The sequence below is a fragment of the Galleria mellonella genome, unplaced genomic scaffold (assembly GCF_026898425.1).
Source record: "Galleria mellonella isolate WM207_F2 unplaced genomic scaffold, CSIRO_AGI_GalMel_v1 utg643, whole genome shotgun sequence".
Lineage (NCBI taxonomy): Eukaryota > Metazoa > Arthropoda > Insecta > Lepidoptera > Pyralidae > Galleria > Galleria mellonella.
The window spans coordinates 610,036-626,628 of record NW_026442135.1 but is presented as its reverse complement, the minus strand read 5'-3'; the positions used below and the strand labels follow the sequence as shown (position 1 = coordinate 626,628).

At 35.1% G+C, this 16,593-nt stretch overlaps 2 protein-coding genes across 2 annotated transcripts in view; one reads left to right on the top strand and one right to left on the bottom strand.

Annotated features, from left to right (window-relative positions):
• The window catches only part of LOC113511210 (prolow-density lipoprotein receptor-related protein 1), a 60,863-nt gene extending 59,914 nt beyond the window's left edge, over positions 1 to 949 (bottom strand). The window contains exon 1 of the mRNA XM_052900305.1: positions 858 to 949. The gene's annotated coding sequence lies outside the window, so the exon portion shown is untranslated. The remainder of the gene's footprint in view (positions 1 to 857) is intronic.
• Positions 950 to 2,065: 1,116 nt separating this feature from the next.
• LOC113511107 (trifunctional enzyme subunit beta, mitochondrial) lies at positions 2,066 to 14,917 on the top strand. Its single transcript, XM_026894700.3, has 11 exons — positions 2,066 to 2,285; positions 3,895 to 4,066; positions 5,198 to 5,385; positions 6,375 to 6,562; positions 7,069 to 7,243; positions 9,713 to 9,843; positions 10,753 to 10,854; positions 11,449 to 11,562; positions 12,428 to 12,502; positions 12,989 to 13,066; positions 13,836 to 14,917. Exons 1-11 carry the CDS (start codon positions 2,228 to 2,230, stop codon positions 13,968 to 13,970), a joined length of 1,416 nt encoding a protein of 471 aa, XP_026750501.2. The 5' UTR covers positions 2,066 to 2,227; the 3' UTR covers positions 13,971 to 14,917.
• The last annotated feature ends 1,676 nt before the right edge of the window (positions 14,918 to 16,593 follow it).

Below are 16,593 nucleotides of genomic sequence, written 5' to 3'. Positions count from 1 at the left end.
TAGTTTGCAGAAACGAAATTTGGCATTCTTCTAAAATTATAAACGCTAAAGTTTGTAAATATTGTATATTTGCTGGTTGATTATCATCATATCAGCTTTTAACTGTCCACTGCTGAACGTAAGCCTCTCCCTAGCCCCCCTCCCCCCGGGGGAGTTACCAATAATTGCCACATTTGGCACATCATTGGCGGATTGACAATCGGAGTTATACTTTGGAGATGTTTTAAGAGAGACGCTGTTGTACATCCTTAGCTCTACCTTAGTCACCTCTTACGACACCCACGAAAAAAAAAGGAGTGGCCTATTCTATGCTGCGACCACATGGGAATATTTGCTTGTTAATAATGCTTAAACGGGTAAACGACACAAAAGTAAATTATATCCTAACTTGACACTTAGTATACTTGAAAGACCCGATTAACACCTAATAAACTACGATACTTAAATAGATAATCATCTCCAATCGCGCATCTTCAATACACTAATATACCCGTTATGAATTTTTGATACTGTAATAAAATGATGCCAGCCTGATAGTAAATAGTCACCGCATGCTAAATATGATATCGGAGATACCACGCAAATTGCCGCCTCTTACTACATGAATTTTGAATCAAATGTCTCCAATAATTTCGTTACATTTAATTTTGGAACGAAATGCAATTTAATTATTAAAATAGAATATGTATGCAAAATACAATTACTAGCAAAATATAGCTGTTTTTCTTTATAACCCAGGTATATGTATTGTACTTATCTTGATATCATTAGTCACGTCTATAGTTTGTCGAAACAAACTATTGACGTGGCCAGTGATATTAATTGTTAATTTAATTTTTTTTTTTTAATTTACTTACTTGATATTCACTTTATTAAAATCATTTACAAAATTGGATACCAGAATCTAATTAATTTTATTTAGTAGCAAAAATTGTTAAAATCACGTGGCTAACTTGAAAATGGTAGACGTGAGGTGAACGAATATAATATCTAAACGCTGTTGAAAAGTTATGACAAAATATTTCTGACTACCCGCCAATATTATAATTATTTGATGTGATACCTACGTGTTACATAATTTAAAAAAAGGTACTAAGTAAAAAAATCGTTGTATTATAAGTCTCATCCTTCCATAAATATAGCTAATATTTATATTTTATTGAAAAAAACAAAATAACAAAACACTTATTACCGAAAAACTAAAACAATTATTAAATATCTATATTAATTTTTTAATATGGCAATGATATGACAATACGAGAAAGAGTTTCCTATTTATAAATTTTTCGCTTAATTTAGGGGAAAATTATGAAATAGAATATTTGATTGATCCAACCGTAATGTTGTTTTTACAACTCGCTATTTAATCAATGCTAATAATAAATATAATATTTACTGTACAATTACGAAAAACTAACAATAAATTATTAGGGACTTCATATCGTATTCGACAAAGATAACAGAGAACAAAATAAATTATCTATTAAATGTCAAAATATTGTATATGAAGTTAATAATACTGGCATGGATATAAAGTTGTGTATTGATTCGCAACAGTTTTTATGGGACTATTTATGAATAATTTACCTTTTCCTAAACCATTGTTTTAATTTTTTTTGTGTTTATAAATAGCTTAGCATTAATTTTATGAAAATGTATATAGTAAAAAACTCAGTATTAAAATGCACTATCAGGTACTAAAAAAAGACTGAAAAAAATGACATTCCAATAAATGGTACACCATATATTCTATTTGAAATATTTCGAAATATTTTGTTATAAAAAAAACGTTTAAACACGTAGTTTTATATTTTTGGTACCTATTTTTTCTGCTTATGCCTTATTCCATTACAAATTTTAATTGGTGTACTTTTGTAGATGGACTTGTATGATGATTTTTGTGTATGGAATTGAGATGAACCCCAAATATTTACCTAAATACTGCGTAAATTTTAAGGACCTAAGTTATATATAAAAAAAAATTATGAAATAAAACATAATTACAATTAGGTGTTTAGATATCATGGGGCAGGGTAAATATTTTTAGAAGTTAGCAACCCAGACACAGAGTAGATGTCAATTGAAGAGAGGTTAAAGTCCAACTTTGATTTAGTTTTACAAGTTTAAACTTACAAATTACAAAATATTCTATTTGTTATAATAGAATATTTTGTTTTATTTAACCTTTTTGTGTTTCGTTTTAATCGTCAAAAGGAAAGAAGCAGCTATGGCATCTCAAGTAGCGAAATCTTTTCTAAAAGCGCACTCAACAACTGCTAAGTTTGGTAATACTATTTTTTTCGTATTTTTTACGCATTAATTTTAGATAATTAGAACTAAAATTAACAAATTTAGGAAGGTATGTATATTGAGAGAAAAAATCATCGATTTTGTCTTTGAAATAATAAAATTCCAAATATGAAAATTACGTTCGTATACAGTAAACTTTGGACTTTTGTTGCGTTGGCATTGATACAAATAGTTGTTTTTAATAGAGTTCTTCCAGATTTTGAATTAAGAAAATTGTTATCAACAGGGATATTATAGACATAGGACCATTGCAAGTTATTTTAAAACATTTTTAATCAGATTTCTGACATAAATTTTGCAGGTTATAAAATAGTTTAATTTTTTTATAAATAAGCCAGTAATACTGTAATATTAAATAATAATAATATGCATTATAGATAGTACGTACTTGTTATTGATTACTTTAATCATTATTCATATAATAATGTCTTTATTTTATATTATTATGTAAGAAAATATCTTTATAAATCCTAATTTAAATTTCATTAATTTCTGTTACAATTTTTAGAATTTTGGATACTTAATTATGCCATAGCATAAAATCTTGTCAAATTAAATATTTACCAATTCGTCATCACATTAAAAAAGGAATTATGCATTAGCTTTGTTAAAGTAATAGTTTATTATTTTAATAATTAGAGGTTTTTATAATTAAATTCAAAAAGAAGTAGATTCTTAATTTAGTTGTGTATTTTTTTATGTTTGTTACTTCATAACTCTAGTACTTATAAACTGATATTTTTTTTGCAATAAAAAATATATTCTATCTATCTGTTGGTACTTATGTTGTTATGTAAGTGTGCTTTGAATAAGAGTGTCTGTTTATTTATATGTAATTATCTAGAGATCTATCCCCAGCATTAAGATATTAAATAAAAGCAACTAATATATGCACTGAAGAAGGGTCAAATTAAAAGTGCCCGTAACCGGTGAGCGTGTATGAAAAGATTGATGAATGTGGAAGAAGCTAAAGAGGTTTGTTTGAATCGAAGCATTTGGCGTTCCATTGTTTCTGCCTACCCTAATGGGAGACAGGCGTGACAGATATGTATGTGTGTATATAGTATTAGCTAGGCTCAGTGATAAACAACAGCTTTCTATAAGATATCATTTATAAAATAGTTATATTCCTTCGTTTTACTCACATGAATATGTACTTGAAGTATGCTGCCTTTGTGTTAGGATAGCCTGCAATAGATCTACCCAAATTTATTTGAATCCAATTAGCCATTTAAGGATGAATCACAAACATTCAAATAGCCCTATAAACTCACATTTATAGTATTAGTAGAATTCTAAATGAGTTTTGCTTTGGCTGTTCTGGTTTGTGCCCCAGATATTCTATTTTTTCATAACATATGGAACTTGAGCTCGGACAATTTCCATATCACCTATTATTATTTTTCATTTCATCAGTTAAACTTTCCACTACTGAATGTAAGCTTTTCCTATAAGGGGACTTTTGCTAGTAGTTACTATGTTTGGCATGTGGATTGGTTTTAGAGATGTTTTAAGAGAGACTTATTATTATTATATATTATTATTTACTTAATAGTAATAGGTATGATTATTATGTTTTTTTAGACACAGCAAGACGAGCTCTTAGCGTTGGCGCTGCTCTTCAACAGAGGAAGACGTTGCCAGACCGTACTGGAAAAAATATAGTGCTCGTAGATGGAGTCAGGACACCTTTCCTTGTATCTTTCACCGATTATGCCAGGATGATGCCTCATGAACTAGCGAGACATGCTCTGCTGTAAGTTTCAACTATACTGTTGCTGCTTGTCTTAAACTAGCACCCTCCAGTGTCTTAAAATTCTATATTTATTTATTTATTCTTTATTGTACAATAAAACTTTGTACAAGTGGCGAGCTTAATGCCATGTGGCATTCTCTACCAGCTAACCATTATGTAAACACAGAAAGCGTATGAAAGGCAGATGTGATGAAAAATATGTGACATAATTATAGTAACATACTAAAATAATCATACGTTGACATATATTGGACTTTGTTTACACAATGATCTCTGTCAAGGATTTTCTTAGAGACTACAGTTTGATTTTCAATATGATGTATTAAGGTTTCTTCAGAGACAGTAATGTGCATGTGACAAATGTCCATAAACTACAGAATTTGAGTACTTTTAATCTTAGATCTCTAATTGCATTCAATGGGAGAAAGTGATTTTTAGCAACCCCATTGCTTACAATATACCTTATCAGGTCCACCTCCAAGAGTATTCTCCTGGTAATTATCATGAATGATGATGATATATGAAGAATCTATCATCCCTCACTGATGTTAATAATGTAGGTGCAGTTACAGTGGTAACTGCATTTACTAATGCAATGCCATTAACACCAATAAAAAAAAGAAATGAAGTCAATGATAAGTAATCAGAGTTTATAATCTATACTTATAATAAATCTGTAGAGAGGTCAATTCTGTACATGAAATATATTTCCAAAATAACTATCAGGGGGTGATTAATGATCGATACTGGTGCCAAAAATGCAATCAGTAAAATTTTTGTCTGTCTGTCTGTATGTTCGTTATAGAAACAAAAACTACTCGACGGATTTTGAAGAAACTTGATACAATTATTCTTCATACTCCTGGGCAGGTTATAGTATACTTTTCATCACGCTAAGATCAAAAAGAGCAGAGCAGTGAAGGGAAATTTTGGGAAAACGGGAGAAGTTAATTTTTGAGCTTCCATCGTGTGTGCAGCCTTAATGGCCACTTTTTAAAATGTAAAAATGTCCACCCGTGCGACGCCGAGACGGACCGCTAGTTAGATAAATAAATGCTGACCTTATTAGGGGTGTCACATGCATTCCAGGTATTGATTGTTATCAAATGTACAATTTTATATTTTATACAGTGGTCTCCTACAAAAGACGGGTATATCAAAGGATATAATTGACTACATAGTATATGGCACTGTCATCCAAGAGGTGAAGACGTCGAATATCGGGCGGGAGGCAGCCCTAGCGGCGGGCTTCAGTGACAAGACCCCGGCTCACACCGTCACCATGGCCTGCATCTCCTCCAACCAGGCTATAACTACTGGTAATTATTTTTATAGTAATTTTTACCTATTAGCATTGTCAACATTACTGGGGTAAGTTTCAACATCATCATTTCAGCCATTATCCGTCCACTGCTGGACATAGGCCTCCCCCATAGACTGCCATAAGGAACGGTCCTGAGTCACCTGCGTCCACTGACTTCTCGCAATGCATTTCATGTCGTCACTCCATCTAGTGGGGTGTGGTACTGCGTTTAGCCGTACGTGGTCGCCACTCAAGAACCTTCCCCATCGGTTGTTGGTTCTTCGAGCTATGCCAGCCCATTGCCACTTCAGCTTGCTTATCCTTCGGGCTATGTCGGTTATTTTGGTTCTTTTGTAGATATCCTCGTTTCGGAGTCTATCACGCAATATGTGATTCGTCAAAATACTAATAAAATGCAATGAGTTTGGTATGCAACATTTTTATACATAATTCATAATATGCTATTTATCTATTATTTGCTATTTATTTGTAAATTAATAGTACATTATGAAATAAATATTTTATTCATTGTAATAGGTGCATTAATAAATTAATAATTCAACAATGTCATTAAATTATGTCGTCTCTTTTACATTTAAGGTAATCCTTAATGGTATAAAAACATTTATTAGTCAGCCATTTGAATAATTTGCTCTGAAACCATTTTAAACAGAGAACATGATTGTAAAAATTCATATATGTATATTATGTTTTCATATTGTATTATTATTATTGTAAAACGTAGTTTTACCGTAAACTGAACAGGTTGACACATCCTAAATCTCCTTCCCCCCCCCCTTCCACCATCTCCTAGACAGGGTACTCAGGATACAGGTCAGTTCTCACATGAAAAAGAAAAAGCACACATCGCTGTCTCATTCTATTCCATGGACTTGCTAGCGATGACAATTCCGTCAATGGATTTCTTTGTACTTTGCCTAGAGGGGCTATTCTGTCTGTTGTACTGATGGATATATTAAACAATATGAATATTTTTCTGAACAGGCATAGGCATGATCGCGGCGGGCGTGTACGACGTGATAGTGGCCGGCGGCGTGGAGTTCATGTCGGACGTTCCGATCCGGCACTCGCGCAAGATGAGGTCGCTGCTGCTGCGCGTCAACCGCGCCAAGACGCCCGCGCAGCGCCTGTCGCTGCTCGCCACCATCAGGCCTGACTTCTTCGCGCCTGAGGTAGGCATCGGCCATATAGAGTCGATACAAATACAGCATGAACTTTATTCCTATGATGCAGGGAGGTGACTGAGTGGGAACTTTCTTTCAAATTGGTAATTTAACTCAAAAGAAAGAGAGAAAACAGTTCAACACCTAAAATACGTTTATGAGAAGTTAAACGCATTAAAGAGCTTTTAGCTAAGTTTCAGATTGATAGATTTTTTTTTTTATGGATGAAAATGGAATGTTAACCCCGCCTGCGCTAACGGGATACGTTGGCAGAGCACCAGTGAAGTGTGATTGATGAGAATGAAAACAGGCCATCATGATGAATTCATCAGGAATAAACCATGATAGTTTCCAGGGTAAGGGTAGCGAGAAAATCGACCTGGTTGGGTATATTGCTAGCAATGGGATTCTCAGTCTCCATTACTAACAATCCCTCCACCCCCCCCCCCCTATTATGTGGATTAGCAGCTTGTTTGACACTCCAAGTTGCATATACAAATGCATTTGCTCATCAGCTACCGGCTGTGGCGGAGTTCTCGTCGGGGGAAACGATGGGCCACAGCGCGGACCGGCTGGCGGCCGCGTTCGGCGCCTCGCGCCAGGAACAGGACGACTACGCGCTGCGGTCGCACCGCCTGGCAGCCGCCGCCCAGGAGAAGGGCTACTTCACCGACTTGATACCAGTTAAGGGTGAGCTTGTCCACTTTATTAAGTAGCATGTAATCTGTTCCTTATAAGACATCTTACTAGTTCTTTCTGATATAATAAAATTGGAACTAGATGATGTTTGTTCCGGCATCACCCAAAAACTACTGCACCAAATTTGATGCGATTTTCATAGTTGTATTTCTAACTTAAAATCTGGTGTATTTTTTATCATTATTATTTCAAACGATAACTGTCCACTGCTAAACATAAATCCTTCCCATAAGCACATTTTTACCAGTAGTTGCCACGCTTGGCAGGCGGGTTGGTAACCGTGGTTAGGCTTTTAAAGATGTTTTAAGAGGGGCGCTGCTACCCGTCCCTCGACCTCCCTTAGTCGACTCTTACGACACCCATGGGTTAGGAAGGGGTGGCCTATTCTATGCCGGGACCATGGTGAAATATGGTGTATGTTTTATTTTAATACACCATCTAGAAGTAGTATACTTAATTAGTTTTCTTACTTTTAAAATCCACCCGAACGAAGGAATTTATTTGTTACTAGCAATAAGCTAGTAACAAATAAATTTAAACAGAAATATAGTTCTAAAATATATGTATAATACATATATTTTAGAACTATAATATATATAATATAAATACATTACCTCATTACATACAATTCAAAATATACTAAACTAAAAGTTATAATAATGTTTATGATAAAAGTCCTCTAGATGGTGCTAGTATCGTTTTTAAATGTCACAGGTGTAGCTTTAATGGAGTGAGCACCTCACTCACCCTTACGGTGTACACGTGCGTGGCACCTGTGAGGGATGACAGGTGAGAATGAAAAGGTCAGTTAGCCCATTGTGATTTTGCTACCTGGGATTCAACACTATGGTTTTCAGGGGGAACCACCTGGAGGTAGACTTGATAGAGTATATTGCCAAATATGGGGCTGGTAGTTCGCATTACTGACAATCCCTTTCCCCCTCTGCAAATGTAGTTATCAGTATAAATAAAATATTGTTAATATTATTTAAAACAGATATTCAAACATAAAGTTTTTTTTTTTTATACAACTTAGAATGGCAAACAAGCTGACGGCCCACCTGATGGAAAGTGGTAACCGTCGCCTATAGATATGAGCAGTACCATGGACATAACAGTACACACACATACTGTTTCGCCCATGATACCCCCCATGCGTTGCCATTCCTGAGGACTCAGATGTTATTCCTCTGTACCCTGTAAATTCACGCCATATCTCACCCTTCAAACTGTAACACAGCCATGCAAACACAACTACTTCACGGTTGAAACACGAATAGGACAGAGGTAGCCAAGCAATCGACTTTTGTACAAAGTCTCCCTCTGGTAAATTCGTATTTAGTACTTTGTTGTTTTAAGATGAAAGTCTACCGAAAAGGTAAGAACATGCCGATGGGCCGAAGTACAAGAGACACTATTTGACCCCAGAGTTAGATAAGATATATTACCGGAATTGGTTACTGTATATATAAATTTAGCATAACACATCGATCAGTCGATAGATCATTATAGGTCATGAATATATTTATTGCGTAGGAATTTGTTTTTATGTTAAAAGATAACCTTATCTTACTAAAATAGTAAAATTTTATGTTGACGATGTCTGTACAGGGGAGATATTTATTTATTTAACTCTTTATTGCACCAAAAACATAAAACAAGTAACACCAGCAACTGTAAGAGATCCCTTTATGGGATAAGTCCGCCATTGTATATTAAATCATTTATCAGTGCTCAATTTGAATTATGTGCAATAAAGAGTATAAAATACAATTCAATTGAAATAAAACAGAATGGAGTCTCTTTTCATTTAAGAGTTTCCTCTTGCCGGTGCATCTAATTCATGCATCTTCCTCCAGCCAGCTCTATCCCAGGCCATATCCTTGACCTCCCTATACGCCAGCGTATCCCGTTAGCGCAGGCGGGGTTACCATACCATTTTCACCCATCAATAAAAAAAAATGGAGTACAGATCAAAATATACATATAAAGGTACAAAAGGCGGTCTTATCGCTAGGGCAATCTATTACAGACAACCTTGGGTGGATATTAATATCATTTATATATATATATATATATATATATATATATATATATACATATACATAACAGAGAAATTTGCTTCGCCCATGATACTCCTCATGTGTTGCCATTCCTGAAGACTCAAGTGTTATTTCTCAAATTTTGTCAATAATAAACCAATTTGGGGGAATTCTTTTTATAAAAAGATATACAATTTTCAGTTGTGATACTTATTGCTCGTAATAAAATACATCATTTTTTTATTGGGTGATAATGAAATTGATTACCACCGCCCGCGCTATCGGTATGCGCTTGCGAAACACCAGTGAGTACCCGATCCACTCATAAACAGCAGTCCAACGAGTACTAGTACCCGCCCCGCTTATAATATGTTAACAATCTTCCCAATTTTGTATAATATTACCGTGTCGTTGACAGTGGACGGCAAGGACGGGCTGGTGGAGAAGGACAACGGTATCCGCGTGTCGACGCCCGAGCAGCTCGCCAAGCTGAAGCCCGCCTTCGTGAAGCCGCACGGCACCATTACCGCCGCCAACGCGTCCTTCTTGGTGAGGATACACTGCTCCATAATGAAACTAGTTCATATTTATTTATTCTTTATTGCACAATCAAAACTTTGTACAAGTGGCGAGCTAAATGCCATATGGCATTCTCTACCAGCTAACCATTGGGTAAAAACAGAAAGCGTATGAAGGGCAGATGTGGTGAAAAATATGTAACATAATTATAGTAACACGTTAAAACAATACACAATACATAAGAAATGCACATTTGATACATAAACATTACTTTTTTCATTTACTTTTGCTATGTCAAAAATGGATTGTAACTCCGTCTGCGCTATCGGTATACACCGGCAGGGTACTAGTGAGGGATGATAGGTAAGGATGAAGCAGGTCAGTTAGCCCTTCGAGACGAATTCCACAAGAATTAACCATGGTGGTTTCCAGGGGAACTATGTGGATGTCAACCTAATAGGATATAAAGCAAGCAATAGCTAGCAATGAGACCGTTAGACATCATTACTAACAATCCCTTTCCCCCAATACGTCTAAATTACCAGAGGGAAACTTTGTATAAAGTCATTTGCTTGGGTACCTCTAACACATTCGTGTTTCTATCGTGGAGCAGTTGTGTTTACATGGCTGTGTTACAGTTTGAAGGATGAGAGGTACAGAGGAATAACACCTGAGTCCTCAGGAATGGCAACGCATGAAGGGTATCATGGGCAAAACAATATACACTGTTATGTCCATGGTACTGCTCATGTCTATAGTTATATATCAGGTGAGCCATCAGCTTGATGGCCATTCTAAGTTGCATAAAAAAAATTAGGGTAAATGAGACACTGGGTTCGATTCCCGGGTCGATATAGAAAACATTTTTTTCTGATCTGTTTTTTTTTAAACAAAACTTTCTGTGTGCATATTCATAGGTATTAATTAAATTGTATACAGACTGACGGCGCGTCAGCTTGCCTCGTGATGACTGAAGCCAAGGCGAAGGAGCTCGGTCTTAAACCCAAGGCCTACCTTAGGGACTTCACGTACGTCGCACAGGTAACAATTCACACTATATTATGTAACACATACATAAATGGCTCCTAGGATTTTTAACAAAATACCTAAGAGTATAAAAGTTAATCCTTTGCTTTGGCACCTCTGTCCCATTCGTGAATTTATAGGGTACAGAGGAATAACACCTGAGTCCTCAGGAATGGCAACGCATGGGGGTATTATAGGCGAAACAGTATACACTGTTATGTCCATGGTACTGCTCATGTTTATAGGCGACGGTTACCACTTTCTGTCAGGTGGGCCGTCAGCTTGTTTGCCATTCTTAGTTGCATAAAAAATAAAATATTTTTATTATCTTTAATTAATGTTTTATATAAATAATAATTTATATACCTTATGATGGAGAAACATAGCGCACTATGTTACTACAACATCAAACTTATAACTATACCTATGTTTATGCAAATAAATGATTGATTGATTGATTGAAATATTTGTCTCTCTCTATTCAGGCATTTCAAGGTTATCAGCTCTCTTTTTATAACTTTGTTTGTGTCAGGGCTTTTCTAAATTTTTAATAAATTTATACTTTTTTTAAGTCAGTTGATAAGTGATTTTTTTTATATATATCAACAGGACCCCGTCGACCAGCTGTTGCTCGGCCCCACCTACGGCATCCCCAAGATCCTGGACAAAGCCGGTCTGAAGATCAACGACATCGACACCTGGGAGATACACGAGGCATTCGCGGTCAGTATCAGGTTTTACGATTTCGATTCGATTTAAACAAAGACCAATAATTTTTTTTGGGATCGATGAAATATAAGATTTTTAAATTAACAGATGGAAATCTATCTAGGTTTCCATTTTATATTTAAGTTATATATAGTCTGTTTTTTTTTTTAAGATTATGCCCTTAATTATCCCCTGAGTAAATTCCTTTTTAGATAATTCTCTATTTTTAGTATAGTTTTTATATAGTTTTCATTTTTTAAATGTTAATATAGACATGAAAAAAAAAACCGATTAATTTCCTTTAATCTTTTGAATGTAGATTTTTCCATAAATTGATCTGAGACTTCCTGATTTGTATTGATTCAAAGGATATATAAGTAAATTGTCTATACTTATAATAAAGGTATTTCTACCTAGAAACAAATAAGTCTTATCCAGGCATAGAATTTTTTGTCTATTTATCACAAGTTAGTCGTAGTGATGGTGTTGCCCTCACCATCATCTCAGCCATTATCTGTCCACTGCTGATCATAGGATCATCCTCTCCCATGGACTGCCCATAAGGAACGGTCCTGAGCCAACCTGTATCCACTGACTCCCTGCAATGCATTTGAAGTCGTCACTCCATCTAGTGGGGGTCGTTGTGATATAGTATTCATAAAATTTTACAATTTGTCCCAAGAAGTACAGTCAACATCTCAATATACTTGTTGAATTTCTCATACGAACTTCAGCGGATACTTAATTGATTTAGTATGTCCACAATATCATCTTATAAAATTAAAATTCTCCCCATTTGGTTGCTTTTTTATAATTTACCGCAACACGTCACGATATCGTACGACTTCGCCGTCACGATAATTCCGTTTATCTATTTCAGGGTCAAATCCTGGCCAACTTGAAAGCGATGGACTCTGACTGGTTCGCGCAGACGTACCTCGGTCGCCAAACTAAGGTAATATATATATATATATATATCTTTACTTTTTTACCTTTATTATCAAATAATGGTCATAAAATATGTGGATTTTTTGTATTAATGGATGATAATGGTATGGTAACCTCGCCTGCGTTAATCATATATGCAAATGTGTGCATTTGAAGATTGAAACCTTGTATATATTTTTACTCACACATTAGATTTTGGAGAACCGTGCCATGTTATCGTAGACAGTCTGTACTCAAAAATCTTTCTAATTAAGTGATTTATTTATTTTGTAAATAGTTATTTAAATAAAAATATATAACATGAAGTTTTTTATACTACAAGGATGGCAAACAAGCATACAGCCCGTCTGATGCTAAACGATCACTGTAACCTATGACGCCTGCGATTCTAGGGGTATCACGTGCGCGTTGCCGACCCTGAAGAAACCTTCCTGTGACTTTGTCACGTTTCTGATGAGCATAAATTGAATTGAAACTAATGCATCTTTTTCAGGTGGGCACCCCAGACCTCAACAAGTGGAACATGTGGGGTGGATCACTCTCCATCGGACACCCGTTCGCCGCCACCGGGGTAAGTCAGTTATCGTCTGTCCGGGTAACCCACTCGTGTTTCTACCGTGAAGCAGGCATGGTTGTGTTTCGGTTTAATATGGAGGTATGGTAATGAAATTACTGAGTACAAAGGTATAACATTTTCATCAGGCGAGAAAGGGATTGTTAGTAATGGAGACTGAGAATCCCATTGCTAGCAATATACCCAACCAGGTCGACCTCCTCGCGGTTCTCCCTGGAAACTATCATGGTTAATTCCTGATGAATTCATCATGATGGGCTAACTGGCCTGTTTTTATTCTCATCGATCACCCTTCAATGGTGCCCCGCCAGTGTATCCCGTTAGCACAGGCGGGGTTACTATATCATTTTCACCCATCAAAAAAACATTTCCATCATTATATCAGCCGTCTACTGTCCACTGCTGAACATAAGCCTCTCCCAAAAGTTCAAATTAGAACAATAATAATATATTGATAAAAATTATAATATAATATGAAGATTAACGCAATTTAATTCATTGTAATCGATCGCTTACCGTGTAGTCCCGGTATAGAATATGCCACCGCTTCCTTTCCCGTGGGTGTTGTAAGAAGCTAAGGGAACCTATTAGTCGAGGAATGGGCAGCACCATCCCACTTAAAACATCACCAAAGCTGTTAATGTAGCTGATAATGTAGCTTTCTATAGGTGAAACAATTTTTAAAATCAGGCCAAGTAGTTTTTGAGTGTATTTATTACTAACATATAAACAAACATTTAAATGTTTTCTTTTTATATTACTATAGGTCCGCCTGGCCATGCACACCGCTAACCGGCTGGTCCGCGAAGACGGACAGATCGGCGTGATCTCGGCCTGCGCTGCCGGCGGACAGGGCGTCGCCATGCTGCTCGAGAGGCACCCGGACGCGACACCCAACTAAATGTATATATATCTAATATATACAATCACATTATGGCGCTGCGCATAGGCGACTAGCCATATCACGATTGTGCCCATGTAACACTGGACACAGAAATTGTGAATTCCCAAGATGGATAACGATAAATATGTCCACTTTTGCGAAGCGCCTTAGCTTTCTCTCACAGCTCGATTACATAAATGACAAATTCCTCATTTAAAACGTTCATTGATCTGTTCTATATTCAAATTTAATGTTGAATCGCGCGTTCGCGCCATCAACGATAAATTACAGAAAGCAAATTATATTTTTTTTATTATCGTCATTTTATTTGGCCATAGACAAACCTCATTGTCTCATAATTTTTATTGTTATTATTTATTTGTTGTATCATTACATGTAAATTATTAAATTCTCTTTTTCATTACATACTGAGTATGACAATACTAGTACAAAAATATTTTAAATGGCCCATCCCATTGAATAATTTAAAGGTAACCAAATTATAAGGTTCCGTAATTTGACCAAATCGTGCTCTTAAAAATCATTTAAATCTAAATAGTATCTCTAAATTTATTATTTTATATAAGGATCTGCTTATTATCGCAGTTGAACTGTGTGTATAATATAAAACTCCAATTATACCCTTTTAGATTGTAATTAATGAAAGATAACAAAAATCATGGCTGTTCTTCCAGATTCGTAGATAAAAGATTTTGTATGCTCTGCTTAATCAGTTAGTTGTCTGCGTGAAAGTATTCTAGTTACACATTTTTAATTGTTAATTTACCAAGGGTTTTATTTATTTTCAATGTAATTTTTTTATAGTTTATGTAGCATTTTAGAATAAGAACATTTTCGAATCGGCGTCTGTGTATAATGTAATGTTCCCAAATATGTTAGTTGCTAAGCGTATTATTGCTGTTTTTGTAAAGGTTTCTTTTACAAATATAAAATTATATTTCTAATTGAAGTTTCGTTTTTTTTATAAATGTGCATTATGTATGTTACTTTTTTTTATATAAAACCTACATATTAATAGTTTTTACAGAAGAATATTAGCTCTTTACAGCCTTATGAAAACTTTTAACTGGCAATATATCGGGTGTTGCCAGTAAGAAAATTGATTATTTTTATTTTATTAACCATGTCAAAAAAACAGTTACTGTTTCAGCTAAAAAAGTATAATATTATATTACAAATTTACAATTTTATATTAATACAAGCAAATATAAAATTATAAGCTATAAAACCATGACACGGTCTGGCAATAGAGACCATGCTGGCCATAATGCAAATAGTCATAGGTCACACGGCGAACTAAAATACCCTTCGATTACTATTAATTATTAGGCTATGCTCAGTATCAATAGAAAAATTAAAGTATCTCTGCCACAACACGTAGCACGAACCGGATAGAAAAGAAATGTCGAGTGGCAACCCCGTACAAGCAAATTCTAAATATAGCTGTTTAATTAACAGGAATATATGTTTTGGATTATCTAACGCTAGCCCAGTTGACTTAAAGATATTCGTACCTTGAACCTTGTTCCTTGAACAGTAAGGGAACTCTTCAAAGATTGGTAGTAAGAATTAGCAGAATTGTCAGTAGATTTCACTTGTACAGTTTATAAGGTCCAAACAAATAACACAAAATATATATAAACGAACACACAATATCACTTGATGTTAAAATAAAAATAATATTTAAACCATCTACTAATTTTCTATTTTCGTAATAAACGACAGTCAACAATTGCTAAGCAACACACGCAATAGGTGTCACAACGCATTTAAATTTTGGACAAACCAAAAAGTATTAACAAGTTCTGTCGCAACTATAGACAAATAATTTTGTTTACTTACCGATGAAAACCTATTAGTGTCATCGCTACTTTTCATTTACATTTTATTTAAATTTTGATATTTCTAATACTAACTAGCTGACCCGGCGAACTTCGTACCGTCTAACAGTCGATCCCTTTTTTTTTTTTTTTATTACATATTCCGCTATTCGGGACGCCGGGTCAGCTAGTAAGATAGGGGGAAAAGGGATTGTCAGTAATGGGGTCAAACTGGCCCATTGCCAGCAATACACTATCAGGTCAACCTCCACGCAGTTCCCCCTGGAAACTATCGTGACTAATTTATTGTTAAATTTGTCACAGTAGGCTAACTGACCTGTCTTTTCATACTCACCTATTATCTTTCACTGGTGTCTCGCCAATGTATACCGATAACGCAGGCGGGATTACCATTCCATTATCATCTATTAAAAAAAGCTAGTAAGATAAAAAAAAGTTAATAAGTCAACAATTACATTGTCTAAAATGAAAAATTATAAAACACGCCGTGCCACGACACTCAATTGTCTTCGCGGAACCTCTCCACTAACACTTGAACTTTATGGTATGGTATTAAAGTTCAAATTAACTTCTAAGTATTATTACGAATCGTTTGTATGGGAGTATAGAAGTGTTGTTTTTAGAGTTTTTCAGGCAATTTTTTTTCTCTCCGTAAGAAACATCCTCGTACTTCAAGGAATATTCTAAAAAAAGATTTAGCGAAGTCGATTGAGCTCTTCTCGATATTTGCGATTAGCAACACATTCAGCGATTCATTTTTAGATTATAGATAAATAAAT